Here is a 17887-nt window from a genome sequence, read left to right on the forward strand (position 1 = left end):
TTTCTCTCTCTTTTTTCTTCCGCCATCTTACCCAATTCTCTTCCCCTCTTTCCACTATGGTGCCGTCTAGGCCGGAGGGCAGACAAGACAAATTAACATCCCTTAATGTAAAGGGATTGCACAGCCCCGAAAAGAGGTCTATCTTGTTCAATATGTTAAAAGGAAAGAAAATCCAGGTTGCCTTTATACAGGAAACCCATCTTAGTGAGGCTAGACCGTACAGCTTCACAGACAGGAGATACCCAAATGCCTATCATAGCTATACTACTGACCCGAGAGCGAGAGGCACCTCAATTTTCATAGCTGCTTCAGTGCAGTGGTCATTTGTGGACTCATGCTGTGACTCGGAGGGGAGGATGATTATGGTTAAGGGCAAAATAGCAGACAGTACGTACACATTTGTCTCCCTGTATCTTCCAAACACAGGACAAGCCCAAGCTATGACTTCCTTTTTGGACCTCATAGAGGATCCTGCTGATGGGCTCCTGGTGGTGGGTGGGGATTTCAATGTTGCTCTAGACCCCAGCATTGATACTTCCTCGGGCTCCTCCTCCATGTCGCAGCATAGTCTACGCAGACAGAGGATTATTACATAACCATCAATTGATTGACACCTGGAGACTAATGCATCCGAGAGACAAGGACTACACGTTCTACTCTCCAGTGCGCAATGTGTATTCTCGACTGGATTATTTCCTAGAAAGCGGAAATTGATAATATCACCTTTTCGGATCATGCCTTGGTCTCTACGGTACTTAACCTTCCGGACGTATCTGACTTCCAATGGCAGTGGAAATTGAATACATCCCTCTTAGATGACAGTGTGATCACAGACGAAATCTGAGATTCCCTACAGACGCATTTTACCAGGACCACAGAAGAGGGGATCGACCCGTGTATTGCTTGGGAAGGCCATAAGCATAACATCCGCAGCTTACTCATTACACACGGTGCCCGGCGAAAACGGGAAAGGGCTAAAGAGATAATTACCCTACTAGATAAAATTAGGGAACTAGAGATGTCACACAAGCGTACACCTACTGATGATCTTCGAACCTCCCTGTTTGAAGCACGTGACTCCCTTAAAACACTGTTAGTCGGTAAAGCAAAGGGAAACCTAGCGAAGTGTCGGCGGCACTTCTATGAGTACAGCGACAAATGTGGCAGATCCCTAGCCAGAGCATTACGTATCCAATGCTTGCGTACATACATTCCAAAAATCATGACACCCTCAGGACTCCCTAAACACTTAAACTCGGACATTGCGGCAACATTCCGTGACTATTATCAATCCCTATACAATCTTGACCAGCCCCACACAGCCTCAGCCCAAAATGCATTACGAAATAGAATCCAAACTTACCTATCTGACTCTTCCCTACCATCTCTTTCTGAGGAGGAGGCAGAAGCCCTAGAAGCCCCCATTACCGACATAGTTCCAACTGGCCCTTAAGGAGACCCAATCGGGTAAAGCCCCTGGGCCTGAGGGGTTCTCTTTACCGTAAGAAGTTTTCTGGTCTCCTTGAACCACACTGGACAAAGGCTTTCAATGAGATAGCTTCGGGAGCCTCACTTCCTAAGGATGCGCTAGGAGCGATCATAGCTGTCATACCTAAACCAGGAAAAGATGCTACCCAATGCTCAAATTATCGACCAATTTCGCTGCTGAACCAAGATCTCAAGCTGTTTGCGAAAGTTATAGCAATGAGACTCGCTTCCCTACTCCTGAGCTCCATTCACTCAGATCAGGCTGGCTTCCTCTTGGGAAGGGAAGCCAGAAATAACCATTAACTTGATATACAAGGCCCAAATGGAACATATCCCACTTATGCTCCTATCTACGGATGCAGAAAAGGCCTTTGATAGAGTAAACTGGTCTTACATGTCCGAGGTCCTTCGAGCATTCGGTATCCAAACCAAAATGTTTAGTTGGATCATGTCTCTTTACTCCAGCCCCTCAGCCTCCATCCGCATGAATGGCACTCTTTCAGACAGCTTTGAGATACGAAATGGTACCAGACAGGGATGCCCGTTGTCTCCTCTACTCTTTGTTCTCTCTTTAGAACCCTTCCTCCGACACATAAGAGCCAATCAAGATATTTCCGGATTAGAGACCCAAGGAATTAAATACAAGATAGAAGATTACGCCGACGATCTACTTTTCTTCCTAACTAACCCCCAGATCTCTCTCCCTAACCTAATGAAGGAAATAAAGGTGTTTGCCCAATTGTCTAATTTTCGCATTAACTGGTCCAAATCCGAGGCCCTCAATGTCTCTCTCCCAGAGACCCTGGTTGAGACACGGCGAGGGTCCTTTAATTTTAAGTGGGCTTCACAAAGCATTACTTACTTGGGGACTCAATTGTCAGCCGATTTATCCAAGCTCTACACGCTTAACTTCTTACCCATTCTTAAGAGTACAGGAGGACTGCTCCAGGTGGACCAAAGGCATTTTTTCATGGTTTGGCAGATGCGCCATATTCAAAATGAACATACTCCCGCGTCTTATCTATCTTTTTCAAGCACTACCCATCAAATTGCCAAAAGCCTACTTTCGCTCCCTGAATGCCATCCAACATAAATTCATTTGGGCGGGTAAACCCGCCAGGATTCAGTGTACCACTCTATATCGCCCAAAGATATGGGGGGGGATTGGGTTGCCAGACTTCAAGGGTTATCATACGGCTGCTCATTTGGCCAGAGTCCTTGATTGGTGTTGTAACACAGACCTGAAACCTTGGGTTCGGCTGGAGCAGTCCTACACGACAATCCCACTACAAGAGCTACCGTGGCGGTTTATAGAAAGGAACGCAGCTTTAAAATCACACCCTACGATTGGCCCAACTCTCTCTCATTGCCAATTAGAGGCCGTCAGGGAAAGACTGCTGCCCAAACACTCCCCGCTGACACCAGTGTTGGAACATCCTGACTTTAGCCCGGGTTGTGACGGCCCTGTATTTAACCAATGGAGGCGGGCGGGCAAGTTTAGGGCTAAACACGTCAGCAGAGACTCAGCTTGGTTAACGACTCAGCAGCTCATGGAAATCACAGATCCATGCCCACTTGGGACATGGAGGGCTCAGCAATTACGACACTATTTAACTTCTCTTCCTCCTTGTTCTCAATTTTCTAAAAATCAAACCTCATTCGAAAGCCTTTGTTCCAGCACTGGGACTGTACGACATACGCTCTCCTCTTCCTATTCATGTCTCCTATCCATACCCGATGACCCTGGTCCTCAGTTTTTAAGGCAATGGGAAACAGACCTACATGTCACACTTACACCTGAACAGAAGGAGCGCATTTTCGAACTTTGCCACTGCACCTCAGTCATCTCGAGATACCAGGAAGCAGTGTATAAACTCATGGCTAGGTGGTATAGGGTACCTACTCGATTACACACGATCTTCCCGCTGGTGCCTCCCACATGCTGGAGATGCGGAGAAGAGGAAGGATCCTTCCTTCATGTGTTCTGGTCTTGTCGGGCTCTTGCCCCATTTTGGCAGAACTTGCAACACTACATATCCTTGATCTGTGGAGACTCTGTGAGACTGGATCCTCCTCTCTTACTTCTCCATCACTGTGATGTTTCGACGCAAACATACAATAGATCAGTACTGCGCTTTCTAATAATGGCTGCTCGTTCCTGCATTCCAGCACTGTGGAAACAAACCAATCCTCCAACAATAACTATGTGGGTTAACAAAGTAAATGACATCATGCGTATGGAAGACCTCACATCTTCCTTGCACGGCACCTATGCGAAATTCAGCAAAACCTGGCAACCATGGATCCTCTTCCAGCAATCTGCTGAGTACAGACAACTTTTATAAGGACCTGAGGTGATCCCCTCTCCGGACTGCTGCAGTTGTCCTCCTGCCACCCGGCCTGGGCGCCTCCTCCTATCCACCTACTTGGCTACCCCTCTCGCCCTATCCCTTTCCCTCACTCCCCTCATCCTATTACTCCTTCTTGCTCCCTATGTTTCTTTGGGGAGTTCCTTACGGGCACTTAATTGAGTCCAAGGACTCCCTAATGGTTCTGTTTCTGAATTACATAAAAATGGTGAGAGTGTGAAGGGGGCTGGAGCGTATACACGAGGAGATACACCAAAGGTTACATGCTGGTATATTTTGTCACTTATTACGGTTTATGTTTGATTGTTTGTATGCAATGCTACAAGGACTGCGCTCCTGCTCTTTGTTTTTATTGGCAGTAAGAGTACAAATAAATTTTAAAAACTTACAAACGTGAGGTAAAAAATGTGCATACAAAATCTCAATGCGGACGCCAGTTTCACATGCCCGAATCTGGGTTTTGCTAAACACAGCTTCTTCCATGGTGTTGCTGGCGTCAAGTCTGTGTCCACATTTTTACATGTTCATAAAATCTCACAATATTATATTATTTTTACATTTGTACCCATCTGATTACACAGACAAACTTACAGTCATTATAAAAACAGTTGTAAAAAAATACCTTTTTGTCCTGTATTCAAAATATATCCCTCCTTATACACTAAATTCATTCACAAATTTATTGTTACAGGCATTCTAGTTCTCCAATCCCATGCTCGGTATTTTCATTTTATCCTATACGCTTCCGTATAGCCAACACACCTTCCTGTTCATTCAACGGAATCTCAGGCGGACTTTTTGGTTGATCCAATCACCTTTGATATAGGCACCACACCTCTCACAATTCAATGGGAATGACTACGGACCTACTCAATGTTTTTAAACATCATACGGTGAATATTCAACCTATCGCAACCACTCTAGCGTATTAACCCTTACACACTCTCCACAGAGACAGACGAACCAGATATGTGGGGTCCAAACTTCAAACACGCCACTGAATTATATTTTACATAGAAACATTCATAAATTAATCCTTAGCATATAAACAACTCTCCTTTCATAAACACTAATTTTGTTTTTTTTTTTTTTAAATCAAGAAAGCGTATAGTTAGTTACCAACCTGTTGTAATTACATTATATAAATTATATGTTATAGCTATCCCCTCCAAATTGTGTATTCCTTATATGTTCTAAGATCTAATAAATCTAAGATCTATATTTATTTCATATCTATTATTTATTTATATAGCTATTCATAAGGTTCTATCATAAAGATGGTGCATTACGAAAAATAGTTTTTCCACCAATTGTAGGGTCCCCCTTCAATATATGCCAATATTTTTGTATGATTGACTTAACTCTTAATGTCTCCTTAGAGTATGGGCTAATGAACAAAGGATTAACGGGGAAGGGAAGGAGCCATTGAGCTTTTGTAAGGCAGAATAGTTTTAAAGTGCCAGGATCTGTTTGTAAAGCCCTGGGGCCACGTTCACACGTGGCATTTTGGTTGCATTTTGAAACACAATCCAAAGGCTCTTCATTTGAACACTTTGCATTTACTTTGGTAACATTGTGTTTCCAACAAGTTAACACAAAATATATGATCATGAGAGGAGCCTTTGGATTGCATTTCCAATCATAACCAAAACGCCACATGGAGGTGGCCTCAGGTACCACAAACCCTTATCCCAGAGTATTTGTAAACTTTTTCATGTGGTATAGGGGGTATATTATCCCCTTGCCACTGTATTTTATATTCCATCCCGTGTAATGGGAACTGGAAACAATTCAAAATGCGGTAATATTGACAAGAACCCCCATTTGTTCCATTTTCTTGTGGGCTCTTTTTTTACGCCTTTACTGTACATTCCAAATGGCATCTCTAATATATTTTTTGGTTTGGTACGATCACAGGAATACCAAATTCATATAGGATTTATTAGGTGTTAATAGATTTTACCAAAAATTAAAAACCTATGTACCCTAAAAAATGATTACCTTTTCCATATTCTCCATTTACCGTATTTTTCGGACTATAAGACGCTTCTTACTATGGGACGCACCCCAGATTTAGGCTTTCAAAAAAAGGAAAAATATATTTTACACCAATTAAAATATCCCTGTTGGTCACACTAAAGCACAGTACACACAGACATACATTTAGACCCTCAGCTCAGCTATACACACCCACAGAACCATACACCCACAGAACCCCACACACACACACACACACACACACACACACACACACACACACACACACACACACACACACACACACACACACACACACACACACAGAACCACACACACACACACACAGAACCACACACACACACACACAGAACCACACACACACACACACAGAACCACACACACACAGAACCACACACACACAGAACCACACACACACAGAACCACACACACACAGAACCACACACACACAGAACCACACACACACACACACACACACACACACACAGAACCACACACACACAGAACCACACACACACACAGAACCACACACACACACAGAACCACACACACACAGAACCACACACACACAGAACCACACACAGAACCACACACACACACACACACACACACACACACACAGAACCACACACACACACACACACAGAACCACACACACACACACAGAACCACACACACACACACAACCACACACACAACCACACACACAACCACACACACAACCACACACACAACCACACACACAACCACACACACAACCACACACAGAACCACACACACACACACACACACACAGATCCACACACACAGAACCACACACACAGAACCACACACACACACACACACACAACCACACACACAACCACACACACAACCACACACACAACCACACACACAACCACACACACAACCACACACACAACCACACACACAACCACACACACAACCACACACACAACCACACACACACACACACAGATCCACACACACAGAACCACACACACACACAGATCCACACACACAGAACCACACACACAGAACCACACACACAGAACCACACACACAGAACCACACACACACACACACAGAACCACACACACACACAGAACCACACACACACACAGAACCACACACACACACAGAACCACACACACACACAGAACCACACACACACACAGAACCACACACACACACAGAACCACACACACACACAGAACCACACACACACACAGAACCACACACACACACAGAACCACACACACACACAGAACCACACACACACCCCCCATTCCCCTTCTTACCCTGTCCCAGGGAAGCATGGCAGTATGAGACCTATGGTGATGTAAGAAGCATGTGATCAGTCACATGATTCTGACATCACTGCAGGTCCCGTACCTGTAGGAAGAGAGCAGTACAGAGCCTCCTCTCTGGGAGATCGGGTGCAGCTCTATATCAGGGCATCACCCGATCTCCCTTACAGCGGTCAGGGGGGTCTGGCAGTACTGGATCCTCCTGACCTCCGGTCACAGGCACTTTTTAGCACGATATTTTCTTGCTAAAAAGTGTGTCTCATAGTCCAGAAAATATGGTACTTTTTCATACTCAGGAGTCCAGAGTTGGCTAAGGTGTCATTTTTTTCTGGGACAAGCTGACGTTTTCATTGCTACCATTTTGGGGACTGTGATAAAAAACATAATAAAAAGTGTGTAGCGAAACAGCAAAAATGTGTAGATTTTAACATTTGAGCGCATTTTACCGTTACGGGGCTAACTGCCAGGAATAACCGTTTTAAAATCTTTATATATTGGACATTTTGGGATGCGGTGATATCTAACATGTTTTTTTTTCACTTTTTTTTATTATTTATTGTTTTATATATGTTAGGGGCTTTTGCGATATCTTTATGAATTTTATTTATAAATATTTATAAATTTTTTGCAGGTTTTATTTTTATCATAGGTTTTATACTAATCATATAAACTAGTGATTATGTCATCACTAGTTCATACTAATGCACTGCAATAACCATGTATTGCAGTGCCTTAGAATTGTCAGCATATGCAACTACATAGTCTGTCAGGCATCTGCAGGTAGATGCCGATGACAGAACCCGGGAGCTTCATTAGGTCCTCAGCTGTCTGCCAGTGAAGAGGGTACTCTGCGAAAGCATCGTAGGGTGCCTGGAGGAGAGGGCACGAGCCCCCTCCCTCTGAAGGTACGTAGATCCCACGGTCACAACATTGAACACGGGATCGAACGGGTTAACAGCCGGACCAGCTCTCCGTTCTGATCCAAAGTGTTAAAGCAGGGTCCCAGCTGTCATAAGACAGCTGGGGCACTGCTCTTCGCTGCACGGAGGCCTTGTGCAGTCTTGAGGTAAGGCCGACGGAGAAACCCTAAGGCCCCTTAGTGATTAACGGGGAAGTCCGTAAGGGCGGTCACTAAAGGGTTAAAAAGATCGAGCGGGTCTGTAGTAATTCCCATTGCAGTGTGAAGGAGAGAGGTGTAGCGCCTATATCAAAGGTGATTGGATCAACCAAAAAGCCCCCCGAGACGAAATTGAAAGATTCCGATGAATGAACGAGAGGGTGTGTTGGCTATATGTATAAATGTGGATGGAGACTTGACGACAGCAACGCCCTGGAAGTTGTCAGTTGTGTTTAACGAAACCCAGAGTCAGGCATGCGAAACTGGGACCCGCATTGAGATTTTATATGCACATTTTTTACTTCACGTTTGTGCGTATTTCTAATGGCAAAAACGTATTACGCTATGCCTGCGCGAATCTCTTCCATTTAGCGATCTACTATATCGAATAGAATAGGATGAAATCTGGAACATGGCTTATTCTTAAAGGAGGATCCTTTGACTGTCCTAATATCCTAGAATGCAGTGGTCATTTGAAAGCTTTTGGCATTGCCTTTATAAAAAGACAATAAGAAAAACCAGGAGCTCTAGTAAGATAAATTTTTATGTTTCACTTTCGTGGACTTTGTGGGATCGATCCATGACCGTATGTAGCTCCCATCGATAGATAGTGTGCAACATCTCACTACAATTTTCTGAATACAACGCTGAGAACTATGAGGTCTCCGTGCCTCTCTGCAGTTCGGCAGGTGCGATATGATGAAGTCATCGCCTGCCAGCCTGTTGTCCACAGCAGCAGAGAAGAAGCAGAGCTGCTGGGGAACCTGGAAAGGTAAGGTATGTGTTTTTTTTTTTAATATGCTATGCTAGAGGAGAAGGGGCCCACAAAAAGAGGGGGGCACAATTAGAGGTGTAGTTGAGAGTTGGTCAGAAAAAAAGGTGGAGATGAGAGAGGGAGATACCAGGTGGCCCACAATAAGATGGGGAGATACAAGGTGGCAACATTAAGAGGAGGGAGGTCAGAAGGAACATAAATGAGAGGTGGGAGATGAGGGGCTACAAAATGAGAGAGATGGAAGGAGGCCCAAAATAAGGGTAGGAGATACAAGAGGGCAACATTAAGAGGAGGGAGATGAAAAAAAAAACAAATAAGAGAGGGAACAGAAGATAAGGGGGGCCAACAAGATAGGGGGAGATGAGAGTGGGTTAGAAAAAGAGATGAGAGGCTAAAAAAATGAGAGGAGGGGGTGAAAGGGGGCCCACAATAAAAGAGGGGGAGATACAAGGGGGGGGGGAACATAAAGAGAAGGGAGATGAGTGGGTGTCTAAGAAGATCAGGGGGACCTTCAATGAGAGCAGGTCAGAAAAAGGAGAAAATGAGGGACCACAATATAAAGGGGAGAAAATGAGGGACCACAATATAAAGGGGAGAAAATGAGGGACCACAATATAAAGGGGAGAAAATGAGGGATCACAATATAAAGGGGAGAAAATGAGGGACCACAATAAGAGAAGGTGATCAGAGGCCACAATAAGAGAAGGTGATCAGAGGCCACAATATGAGGAAGAGATGAGAGGCCACAATATGAGGAAGAGATGAGAGGCCACAATATGAGGAAGAGATGAGAGGCCACAATATGAGGAAGAGATGAGAGGCCACAATATGAGGAAGAGATGAGAGGCCACAATATGAGGAAGAGATGAGAGGCCACAATATGAGGAAGAGATGAGAGGCCACAATATGAGGAAGAGATGAGAAGCCACAATATGAAGGCGAGATGAGTGCCACAATATGATGGGGAGCTGGGGGAGACACCAATTGCTTTTGAAATAAGGTCTGGACTGGACTTTAAAGAGAACCCGTCAGGCAAAATACCCCCCCCTTAAACTAAATATATTTTCATAAACTGCCATTAGAAAGCATTGCCTCTGACCCTTCATTGTCCCTCTATATGCCTGTAAACCTAAGCAATGACCTAAAAAACCTAAGCACATTGTAATGTATGAGTAGTAAATTCCCCATATACTGCCATACTGTAGTATGGCAGTATATGATAGGATCGTACAGACATCCTAGGGTTAAAGTACCCTAGGGAGTCTGAAAAATAGTAGAAAAAAAAAAAAAGTTAAAATAAAAATATTATAATAAAAAAACCTAAAAAATCAAATCACCCTCCTCTCCCTAGAACTGATATAAATATAAATAAACAGCAAAAATCATAAACACATTAGGTATCGCCGTGTCCGAAAATGCCCAATCTATCAAAATATGATAACGGTTTTTCACTGCGTTTAACCCCGTAACGGAAAATCGCGAAAATCGCAAAGTCGAAAATGGCACTTTTTTGCCATAAAAAAAAATTAAAAATTTTATAAAAAGTGATCAAAAGGTCGTACAGTCCTAAAAATTATAACATTGTAAACGTAATCAAAATCTGCAAAAAACGGCACCACCCACAGCTCCATACACCAAAGTATGAAAAAGTTATCGCCAGAAGATGGCAAAATCCCCCAAAAAAATTTTGTACAGGAGGTTTTAATTTTTTTAAATGTATGAAAACATTATAAAACCTATACAAATTTGGTATCCCCGTAATCGTACCGACCCAAATAATAAAGTAGACATGTCATTTGGGGTGCACAGTGAAATCCGTAAAATCCAAGCCGACATGCGTTTTTTTTTACCAATTTCACTGCATTTGGAATTTTTTTCCCGCTTCCCAGTACACGGCATGGAATATTAAATACCACCATTTTGAAGTGTAATTTGTTATGCAGAAAATAAGCCGTCACACAGCTCTGTACATGGAAAAATAAAAAAGTTACAGATTTTTGAATGTGGGGAGTGAAAAATGAAAACGCAAATACGAAAAAGGGCTGCGGCGGGAAGGGCCATGTTCACAAGAAGTGATTGAATTGTATTTTGAAACGTATATCAAGCGCATCTAGAGAATCTCCTCCCTGAGCAGAGATGTCTTTAACCTAGATGCTTCTGTTCGGTAAGTAGCAACGTGTTTTGCCATGTTAAGAAAACACTTGTGACTACAGACACAAGCGTTTAGGTCTAGACCCATGTGTTCAGGGAGGAGATATTTCAATACAATTACGTGTTGTGAACATGGCATCTCTCACACTATGAGGGAAATTTTAAAGAAGGGTCTGAGAGCAGAACTGTTCTATTTGCCTGTTGTAACCAGAATTCAGCTTTAATTTTGTAAACATCTGTGGGAAAAAGGACCATCATAAACTAATTCCCTGGTGTGTGACAGTTGCTTTAATATATAATATGTATAGCCTCAGGCAAACCAGGGCGACAATGGCGATGATATTCATAGTGTAGTGAGTGATTTTTGAAAAATTTTATAGGGAAATACAGGCGGTCCCCTACTTAAGAACACTCGACTTACATACGACCCCTGGTTACAAACGGACCACTGGATACTGGTAATTTATTGTACTTTAGTCCTAGGCTACAATAAACAGCTGTTTATAAAAAGTGTCTGTAACGAAGATTTATTGTTAATCCTGATTGTTATGACAACCCAACATTTTTAAAATCCAATTGTCACAGAGACCAAAAAAGTTCTGGCAGGGATTACAATGATAAAATATACAGTTCCGACTTGCATACAAATTCAACTTAAGAACAAACCTACAGACCATCTTGTATGTAACCCGGGGGCTGCCTGTAGTAGTATTTTAAAATATTTATTAATATGTTATGTGTGCTTTAACTTTATATGTCGTTATCTTAGTAAAAGCCCTGGTTACAGGGGGAATCGACCCCCTGTGGGGACAGATGTTTGATCAGAGCTGGACTGGGTCTGATCAGACCCAGCAGCTCTGATTAACCCCTACAGACCCAGGAATCGCATGACTGCTGGGTCTAAAGCACCGGTGGCAGTGCCTACTACACTACTTCAGTGCTATGCAGCGAGGAACGGAGAAGGCAGAAGTGTTAATAAATTGCTTCTGCCTTATTCTTAGGGTCACCAGCCATCTCTGACCCTGCTCCCTAGAATTGTCTTCTGTCAGTGGGCAGTCGGGGACGAGTTAAAAAGCTTTGCAAACACAATGGGAAAAAAAACAAATCAAAACATATCTGCGTTTTATCCATTAATAATTATGCGTTTGCAATGTATTTCAAAACACAATGCAAACACATAGTTTCGGTGTGGCCTAAAAATGAACACCCTCCCCTCACCGCTCCCCCCCCCCCTCAGGGCATCATACATGTCTGCCCCACACCTCACTGGCTACCCCATGGGGCTAGGTACACAGCTCTGCATACAGAAAGGTTTGAAACTTTGAGCTAACTTATCTTTTTTTCAGAAAAAGACAGTTTTACTATCTGTAAAAAATATTTGGCAATTTGAACACTATTCTCTATGGGGACATGGGAGAGCCAGAAAAAGGGTTCCCGATGACAGGCTCCCTTTAAACATCCCGGCTCAAAAGTCAAAAGATTACCTGAAGGAGATGCAGCAGTTGCAGAGTCTGAAGAGTCACAAGATGCAGGCGAAGCAGGATTGTAATTTGGTAAATCTTCTCCAGTTTGATCTAATACAACCATATTCTCCAGAGGAAAGGTATTCTCTTCAGCTTAGAACAAAACAAAATAGAGCAAAATGGTAGCTGCCCACAAATTTGGTTTATGAAGATTTTTTCTGTTACAACATCCTTTTTGCCGGAAAATGCCATGTACAGAGGGAAACAGAGGGTGAAAATATGTAGTATGTCTTTCTATCTTGCTGAGTGACCTATATGCTTGGTGGATGTTCACACCACCTCTCGTTTCAGGGTGAGGGAAGGAAACAGAGGACGTATCCCACTATAAAAGTAAGGGATACTTTCAGACCCCTCGATGTAACCTTACATCGGGGGGGGGGGGGGGGGGGCTATAACTAATGTGAATGTAGCCCTACTATGCTGTTACCCTTTTTTATCCAGAGACTGGTTTCCTCCAGTCCAAACTGTACTGATCAAGTAAGGGTGAATTATCCTGGCAATGCGACCTAATTTTTTTCATTGTAATGGTTGTGTGACCATTACGGCTCTATGAACTCCATTCACTTATGAAGGTAAATAAAGTTTTAAGATTACAGCTGTTCGACGGGTAGTTGTGCATTCTTTTTTAAAAGCAAAATGCCCAGGCCTTAATAGCGACAGGGCAATATGCTGTTTCCAAACACCTCTGGCAGCCATTTATCTCATGTCAGAAAAAAAGAATCTGCAATGTGATAGGATCACAACAATGTGCTCCTATGGTGAAGGAGACCCTAACTAACTGCCAGTGCTGTAAAGAAATGACCTGAACGAGTCACAAGGACAATGTGGACTCGATGCTAGGAATTGTTATAGTTCAGGTACAACATCATAAGTGTTGCTGGTAGTTGCTGAGTGTCTCTTATGATAATGAACTTATCCCCTCCTGCCTGAATTATGTCCTATAATACAGGTCAGAATGGCTACTGACAGGCCATACGAATAAAGAATTAAAAGTTCTTTTCTGCAGAATATGTAGTCCACCAGAATATAGAAGTTTCTGCTAGCTTGTGGGCCAAATTACTTTAACTGGAAAATTATATTCACTATAAAAAGTACATTTCTCTTTTACCTGGAAAAGTTGTTAAAAATTGTCGATCACTACCTTCCTTAGATTCAGACAATCTTTTTATCTATAAGAAAGAAAAGTTTACATTTTAAAAGATTTGCAAAAATTTTGCAATAAAAACATTTTTCATAAACCATCATTGGGAGCAGAGGCCGGGCACAGAAAGAGGAAAAAAGTAACACCCATTCAGCACCAGGCAGTTTAAAAGACATCTACCACCAGGATGAGGAATTGTACACAATGATACAATGGTATGTGTCCCCTCTGGCAAAATCTGCTCTAGGTTAAGCTTCCCGTGCTTCCTTGTATAAAGAAAAAAAATTACAATGAAAGGCTTTTAAAACTATTCAAATGAGCCTATGGAGCCCAGAGCTTCTCAGGCACATTTGCATAGTTTTACAAGCCTTTAAATTGTAAAAACCAGGGCATAAGGGGGCGATTCCAGAGCCCCTCAGTGCTGTAGATTCACAGGCTACTTTTTTGCATTTGAAAATACTCCTTCAATTGCCTGTTACTGGGAAAGGACCTTGTCATGGGGAATAGACAAGGAAAGAGCCTCCACATCTATGCTTGCTAACCAAATCTCATCATCTACCTGTATGTTTTCAATATGTTTAAGCAGATCGGTTGTATCTGGTATCTGTATGATGGTAGAGTCAGTACAAACGGTCTCAATACCTTATCTATGTATATTCCAATACATATATTGCATATTCCAATACGATACAACTGGACTTCCCTTAAGAGGGGCTGTCCCTTTGTGAATTTGAGGAACAGCATAGAATGTAGCTACTGTGGTAACATTAGGTAGAAGGAAATCTGACTCTGTTTCACTGATTAAGTTATCATTTAGAGGTGCCAAAAGGAAACTTGGTAGTTTTTCTCTAAACTGCAAGGTAGGATTTTTATCTAAAATCCCGTAGCCAGTCTAGTCTTTGGGAAGATCTAGATAATGGCAGCATGGTGGCTTAGTGGTTAGCATTACAGCCTTGGAGCACTGGGGACCTGGGTTCAAGTCCCAGGGTCAACATCTGTAAAGAGTATGTATGTTCTTTACGTGTTTGCGTGGGTTTCCACCGGGTCCTCCGGCTTCCTCCAACACTCCAAAAACATGCTGGTAGGTGGATGAGAATGTGGGCCCCATTGGGGACAGGGACGGATTTGGCAAGCTATGTGCAGCACTGCGTAATCTGTGTGTGCTATATAAATAAAGAATTATTATTTATTATTATTAAAGTCTGCGGTATTCGCCTGATTCAAGGACCACAATATTGTCCCCATTGTCGGAGTGCTTAATCGTGATATTTGAGTCCTTTTCTAGAGCACATAGGGAGGCCATCTCCTCCTTTGTTAGATTAAAGTGTGTCCTATTACTTTTGACCTGTCTTGGATCACGTTCTACTAGATCCACAAACACATCTAAACTCTTTTAGGTGCTAGGATTTCTCAAGTTTGTAGAAGGTCCTTGACCTTGTAAATTCGGGTCGTCTCCCAGGCTGTTTAGTGGTAGCATGTCTAATGATCCCCAATTTGTCAATAGGTTTATTAGAAGAATTTGTGCCACCGAGTCTCCTAGCAAATAGGTGTAAATCTGTGTAATTTTGTAAAACTTCTTGATGAAAATGAGATTGTGCTACATTTCATCAGTGAAATACATCTAGAATCTTTACCTTTTCTGGATGTCATGATAAAAAGAGGGTGAATAGGGATTCCTGGAGACATCTGTATATCGGAAACCATCTTCCACCAATGCACCCCTACACTGGGATAGTTATCACCCAGATGCTCTACATAGGGGAATACCAAAAGGACAGTATCTACGTATGAGACGTAACTGCAGTAGTAGGAGAGACTTCAAAACATTGTCTGATGATCTGACTCAAGGAGAGGGGCTACCCTGACTGTAGCTTGAAAGCAGCATACCAAAATGCATGCAGGAGACCTAGACATGAACTACTAAGGCTGCATTCACACTACCGCAAGGGGGACGTATATACGGCCAATGTATATACGGCCCCCATAGAAGGCAATGGGCGGCATGTCCTATTTTTTCAGGGCATGCAGCGCCGTGCGCCATGTATCCCTATGGAGAGGAGCGGTGGTTGAGCAGCGCTCTCCCCCTCCTCCTCTCCCCGCGCGCTGCTGTGTGCCCGCCGTGCTACGGTACAGCGGGCACCGGTCGTGTAAATCCAGCCTAAGTGGGGACTGAACCAGAGGAGTGAGAATAAAATCAGGATGATAGCCACATATGACAATGGCACTAAGGAGGATAAGGACATTATAGCAAAACACTGGCCAATCCTCCTAATGGACCCAGATCTTGAAGATGTACTCAAAAAAAAAAAAAAACACAATCAGTAAGGTTTAGACAAGGGAGATCAATTTGTGATAGAGACGTTCATAGTAACTTTGTCCCCCCTCTCCCCATCTGGTACATGGCTGGTTTGTAGACCAAAGAGCTGCTACAGGTGCAGTGGGTGTATTGCATGTCTATTTATTAAGACAGAAAGGACTTTCTATAGTAATAACATCAACAAAACATATGGGAGAAAAGACTTTAACTGTAAGTACACAGGGGTTATCTACAAAGTTACATGCACCTGTTGGAAGCAGTATATTGGGAAAACGATTCAGGAATTCCGTCGTAGGATGGGGGACTATCTGGGTGATATTGATAAAGCAAGAGGCACTCCTATTGTCCGCCATGTCCATTCAATCGATAATGGACAAGCATCTGTATTAAAATTTACAGGAATTGAATTAATACAATATCCAATGAGGGGAGGTGATTGGGAAAGAAGGGTCCTTCAATATGGATTTATCGTCTGATTACTGTGGCTCCCAATCACCTGAATTTACAATCACACTAAGCTTGTTTTATCTAATATTCTAGCATGATCTACGCATCAATCAATACATCCGGTCTATGACTCATTGCAGTGTTAATCATTTCATATTGCATATTAAGTAACGAGATCTCTCCTGATTATGTTAAAATATCTAAGTGTAAAACGCATTGATAGTATCGGGTGCCTTTCACACTATATGAAATTAATACTTGCATGCTACCATAGGATGAGTTATAAACATGTGCATGTATGATATCAATGAATGGCTATACATGTGGAAGGGGATGTGAATGCATGTGAATTTGCATTCCAAAATAAAATCTAACATTCTGTTCCTTTTTGACCCCCTCCGATTTCTGCATCCTATTGGTGGACTAACAGAGATCCGTAGAATATGTGATTCAATACCGTTTAAATTGGTTGTGTCTATGCTACGTGTTGTAATATATTGGGGTTTTCTTGGCTGTTTTGTACTTTGAAAACTTTAATAAAAACTGATTGAACATAAATTGGCCGTGTCTGCTCTGACTGTTCCCGTTTGAGAATTTCCTGTCAATACATTGACAAATGTTTTCCAGTGCTTTCTCCGCTGCAACTGGCGGATTCTAGATGCATGCAAACCAGTCACCATGACAACGTTTACATTTACCTCAGTTGTAAGACACAGAGAGGTATTATGTTGGGTGGCACTACTCTGTTATCATCATATAGGGGTCAAGTAATCCAAGTTCAATCATCAAATCAGACAGACATTGAAGAAAAAGTGGCTCTCTGGTTCCCTTTATGTAGTTAGGTATATATAGAATGGTATATATAGAAAAACAGTGGAAGCGGCACTCACCAGTATTTCTCCTTCTTAGTGCTGTTTATTGGTGCATACTTACAAAGAACATTTCATAGGTAAAATTGATCGAGGTAAGGGGTACATATTTGTTATATGTTTACTATCATTTGCAGTTATACTGCTAATTGATCGGGGGGGCATTTTGTGTTATTATAGCCAATGACATGTTAACTATTAAATAATACTCTTATGCATTATGGTGCAAAATTCTTATGGAAGAGGATAATCCCCCAACTCGGGGCGCTTTGTGCCTCTGGGGTGTCCTCTCCCAATATCTCTTATGTACAGTGTACTATTAGTTTACAGGAAAAAGGAAATGCATTTCTTATACGGTGAGATGGAGTATTGAATCCATCTT

The 17887-nt window shown here is 42.5% G+C and overlaps 1 protein-coding gene across 12 annotated transcripts in view; it reads right to left on the minus strand.

Moving 5' to 3' along the window:
* Window positions 1–17887, minus strand: part of LOC140133134 (uncharacterized) — a 75921-nt gene that overhangs the window by 30165 nt on the left and 27869 nt on the right. For all 12 annotated transcript variants that reach the window (XM_072152840.1, XM_072152839.1, XM_072152837.1 and 9 more), the window contains exons 5-6: window positions 13840–13900; window positions 12693–12824 (exon numbers count right to left, since the gene is read on the minus strand). In XM_072152840.1, coding sequence (XP_072008941.1) covers window positions 12693–12824; window positions 13840–13900 — 193 coding nt within the window. The remainder of the gene's footprint in view (window positions 1–12692; window positions 12825–13839; window positions 13901–17887) is intronic.

Source organism: Engystomops pustulosus, chromosome 5 (assembly GCF_040894005.1).
Source record: "Engystomops pustulosus chromosome 5, aEngPut4.maternal, whole genome shotgun sequence".
Classification (NCBI taxonomy): Eukaryota; Metazoa; Chordata; class Amphibia; order Anura; family Leptodactylidae; genus Engystomops; species Engystomops pustulosus.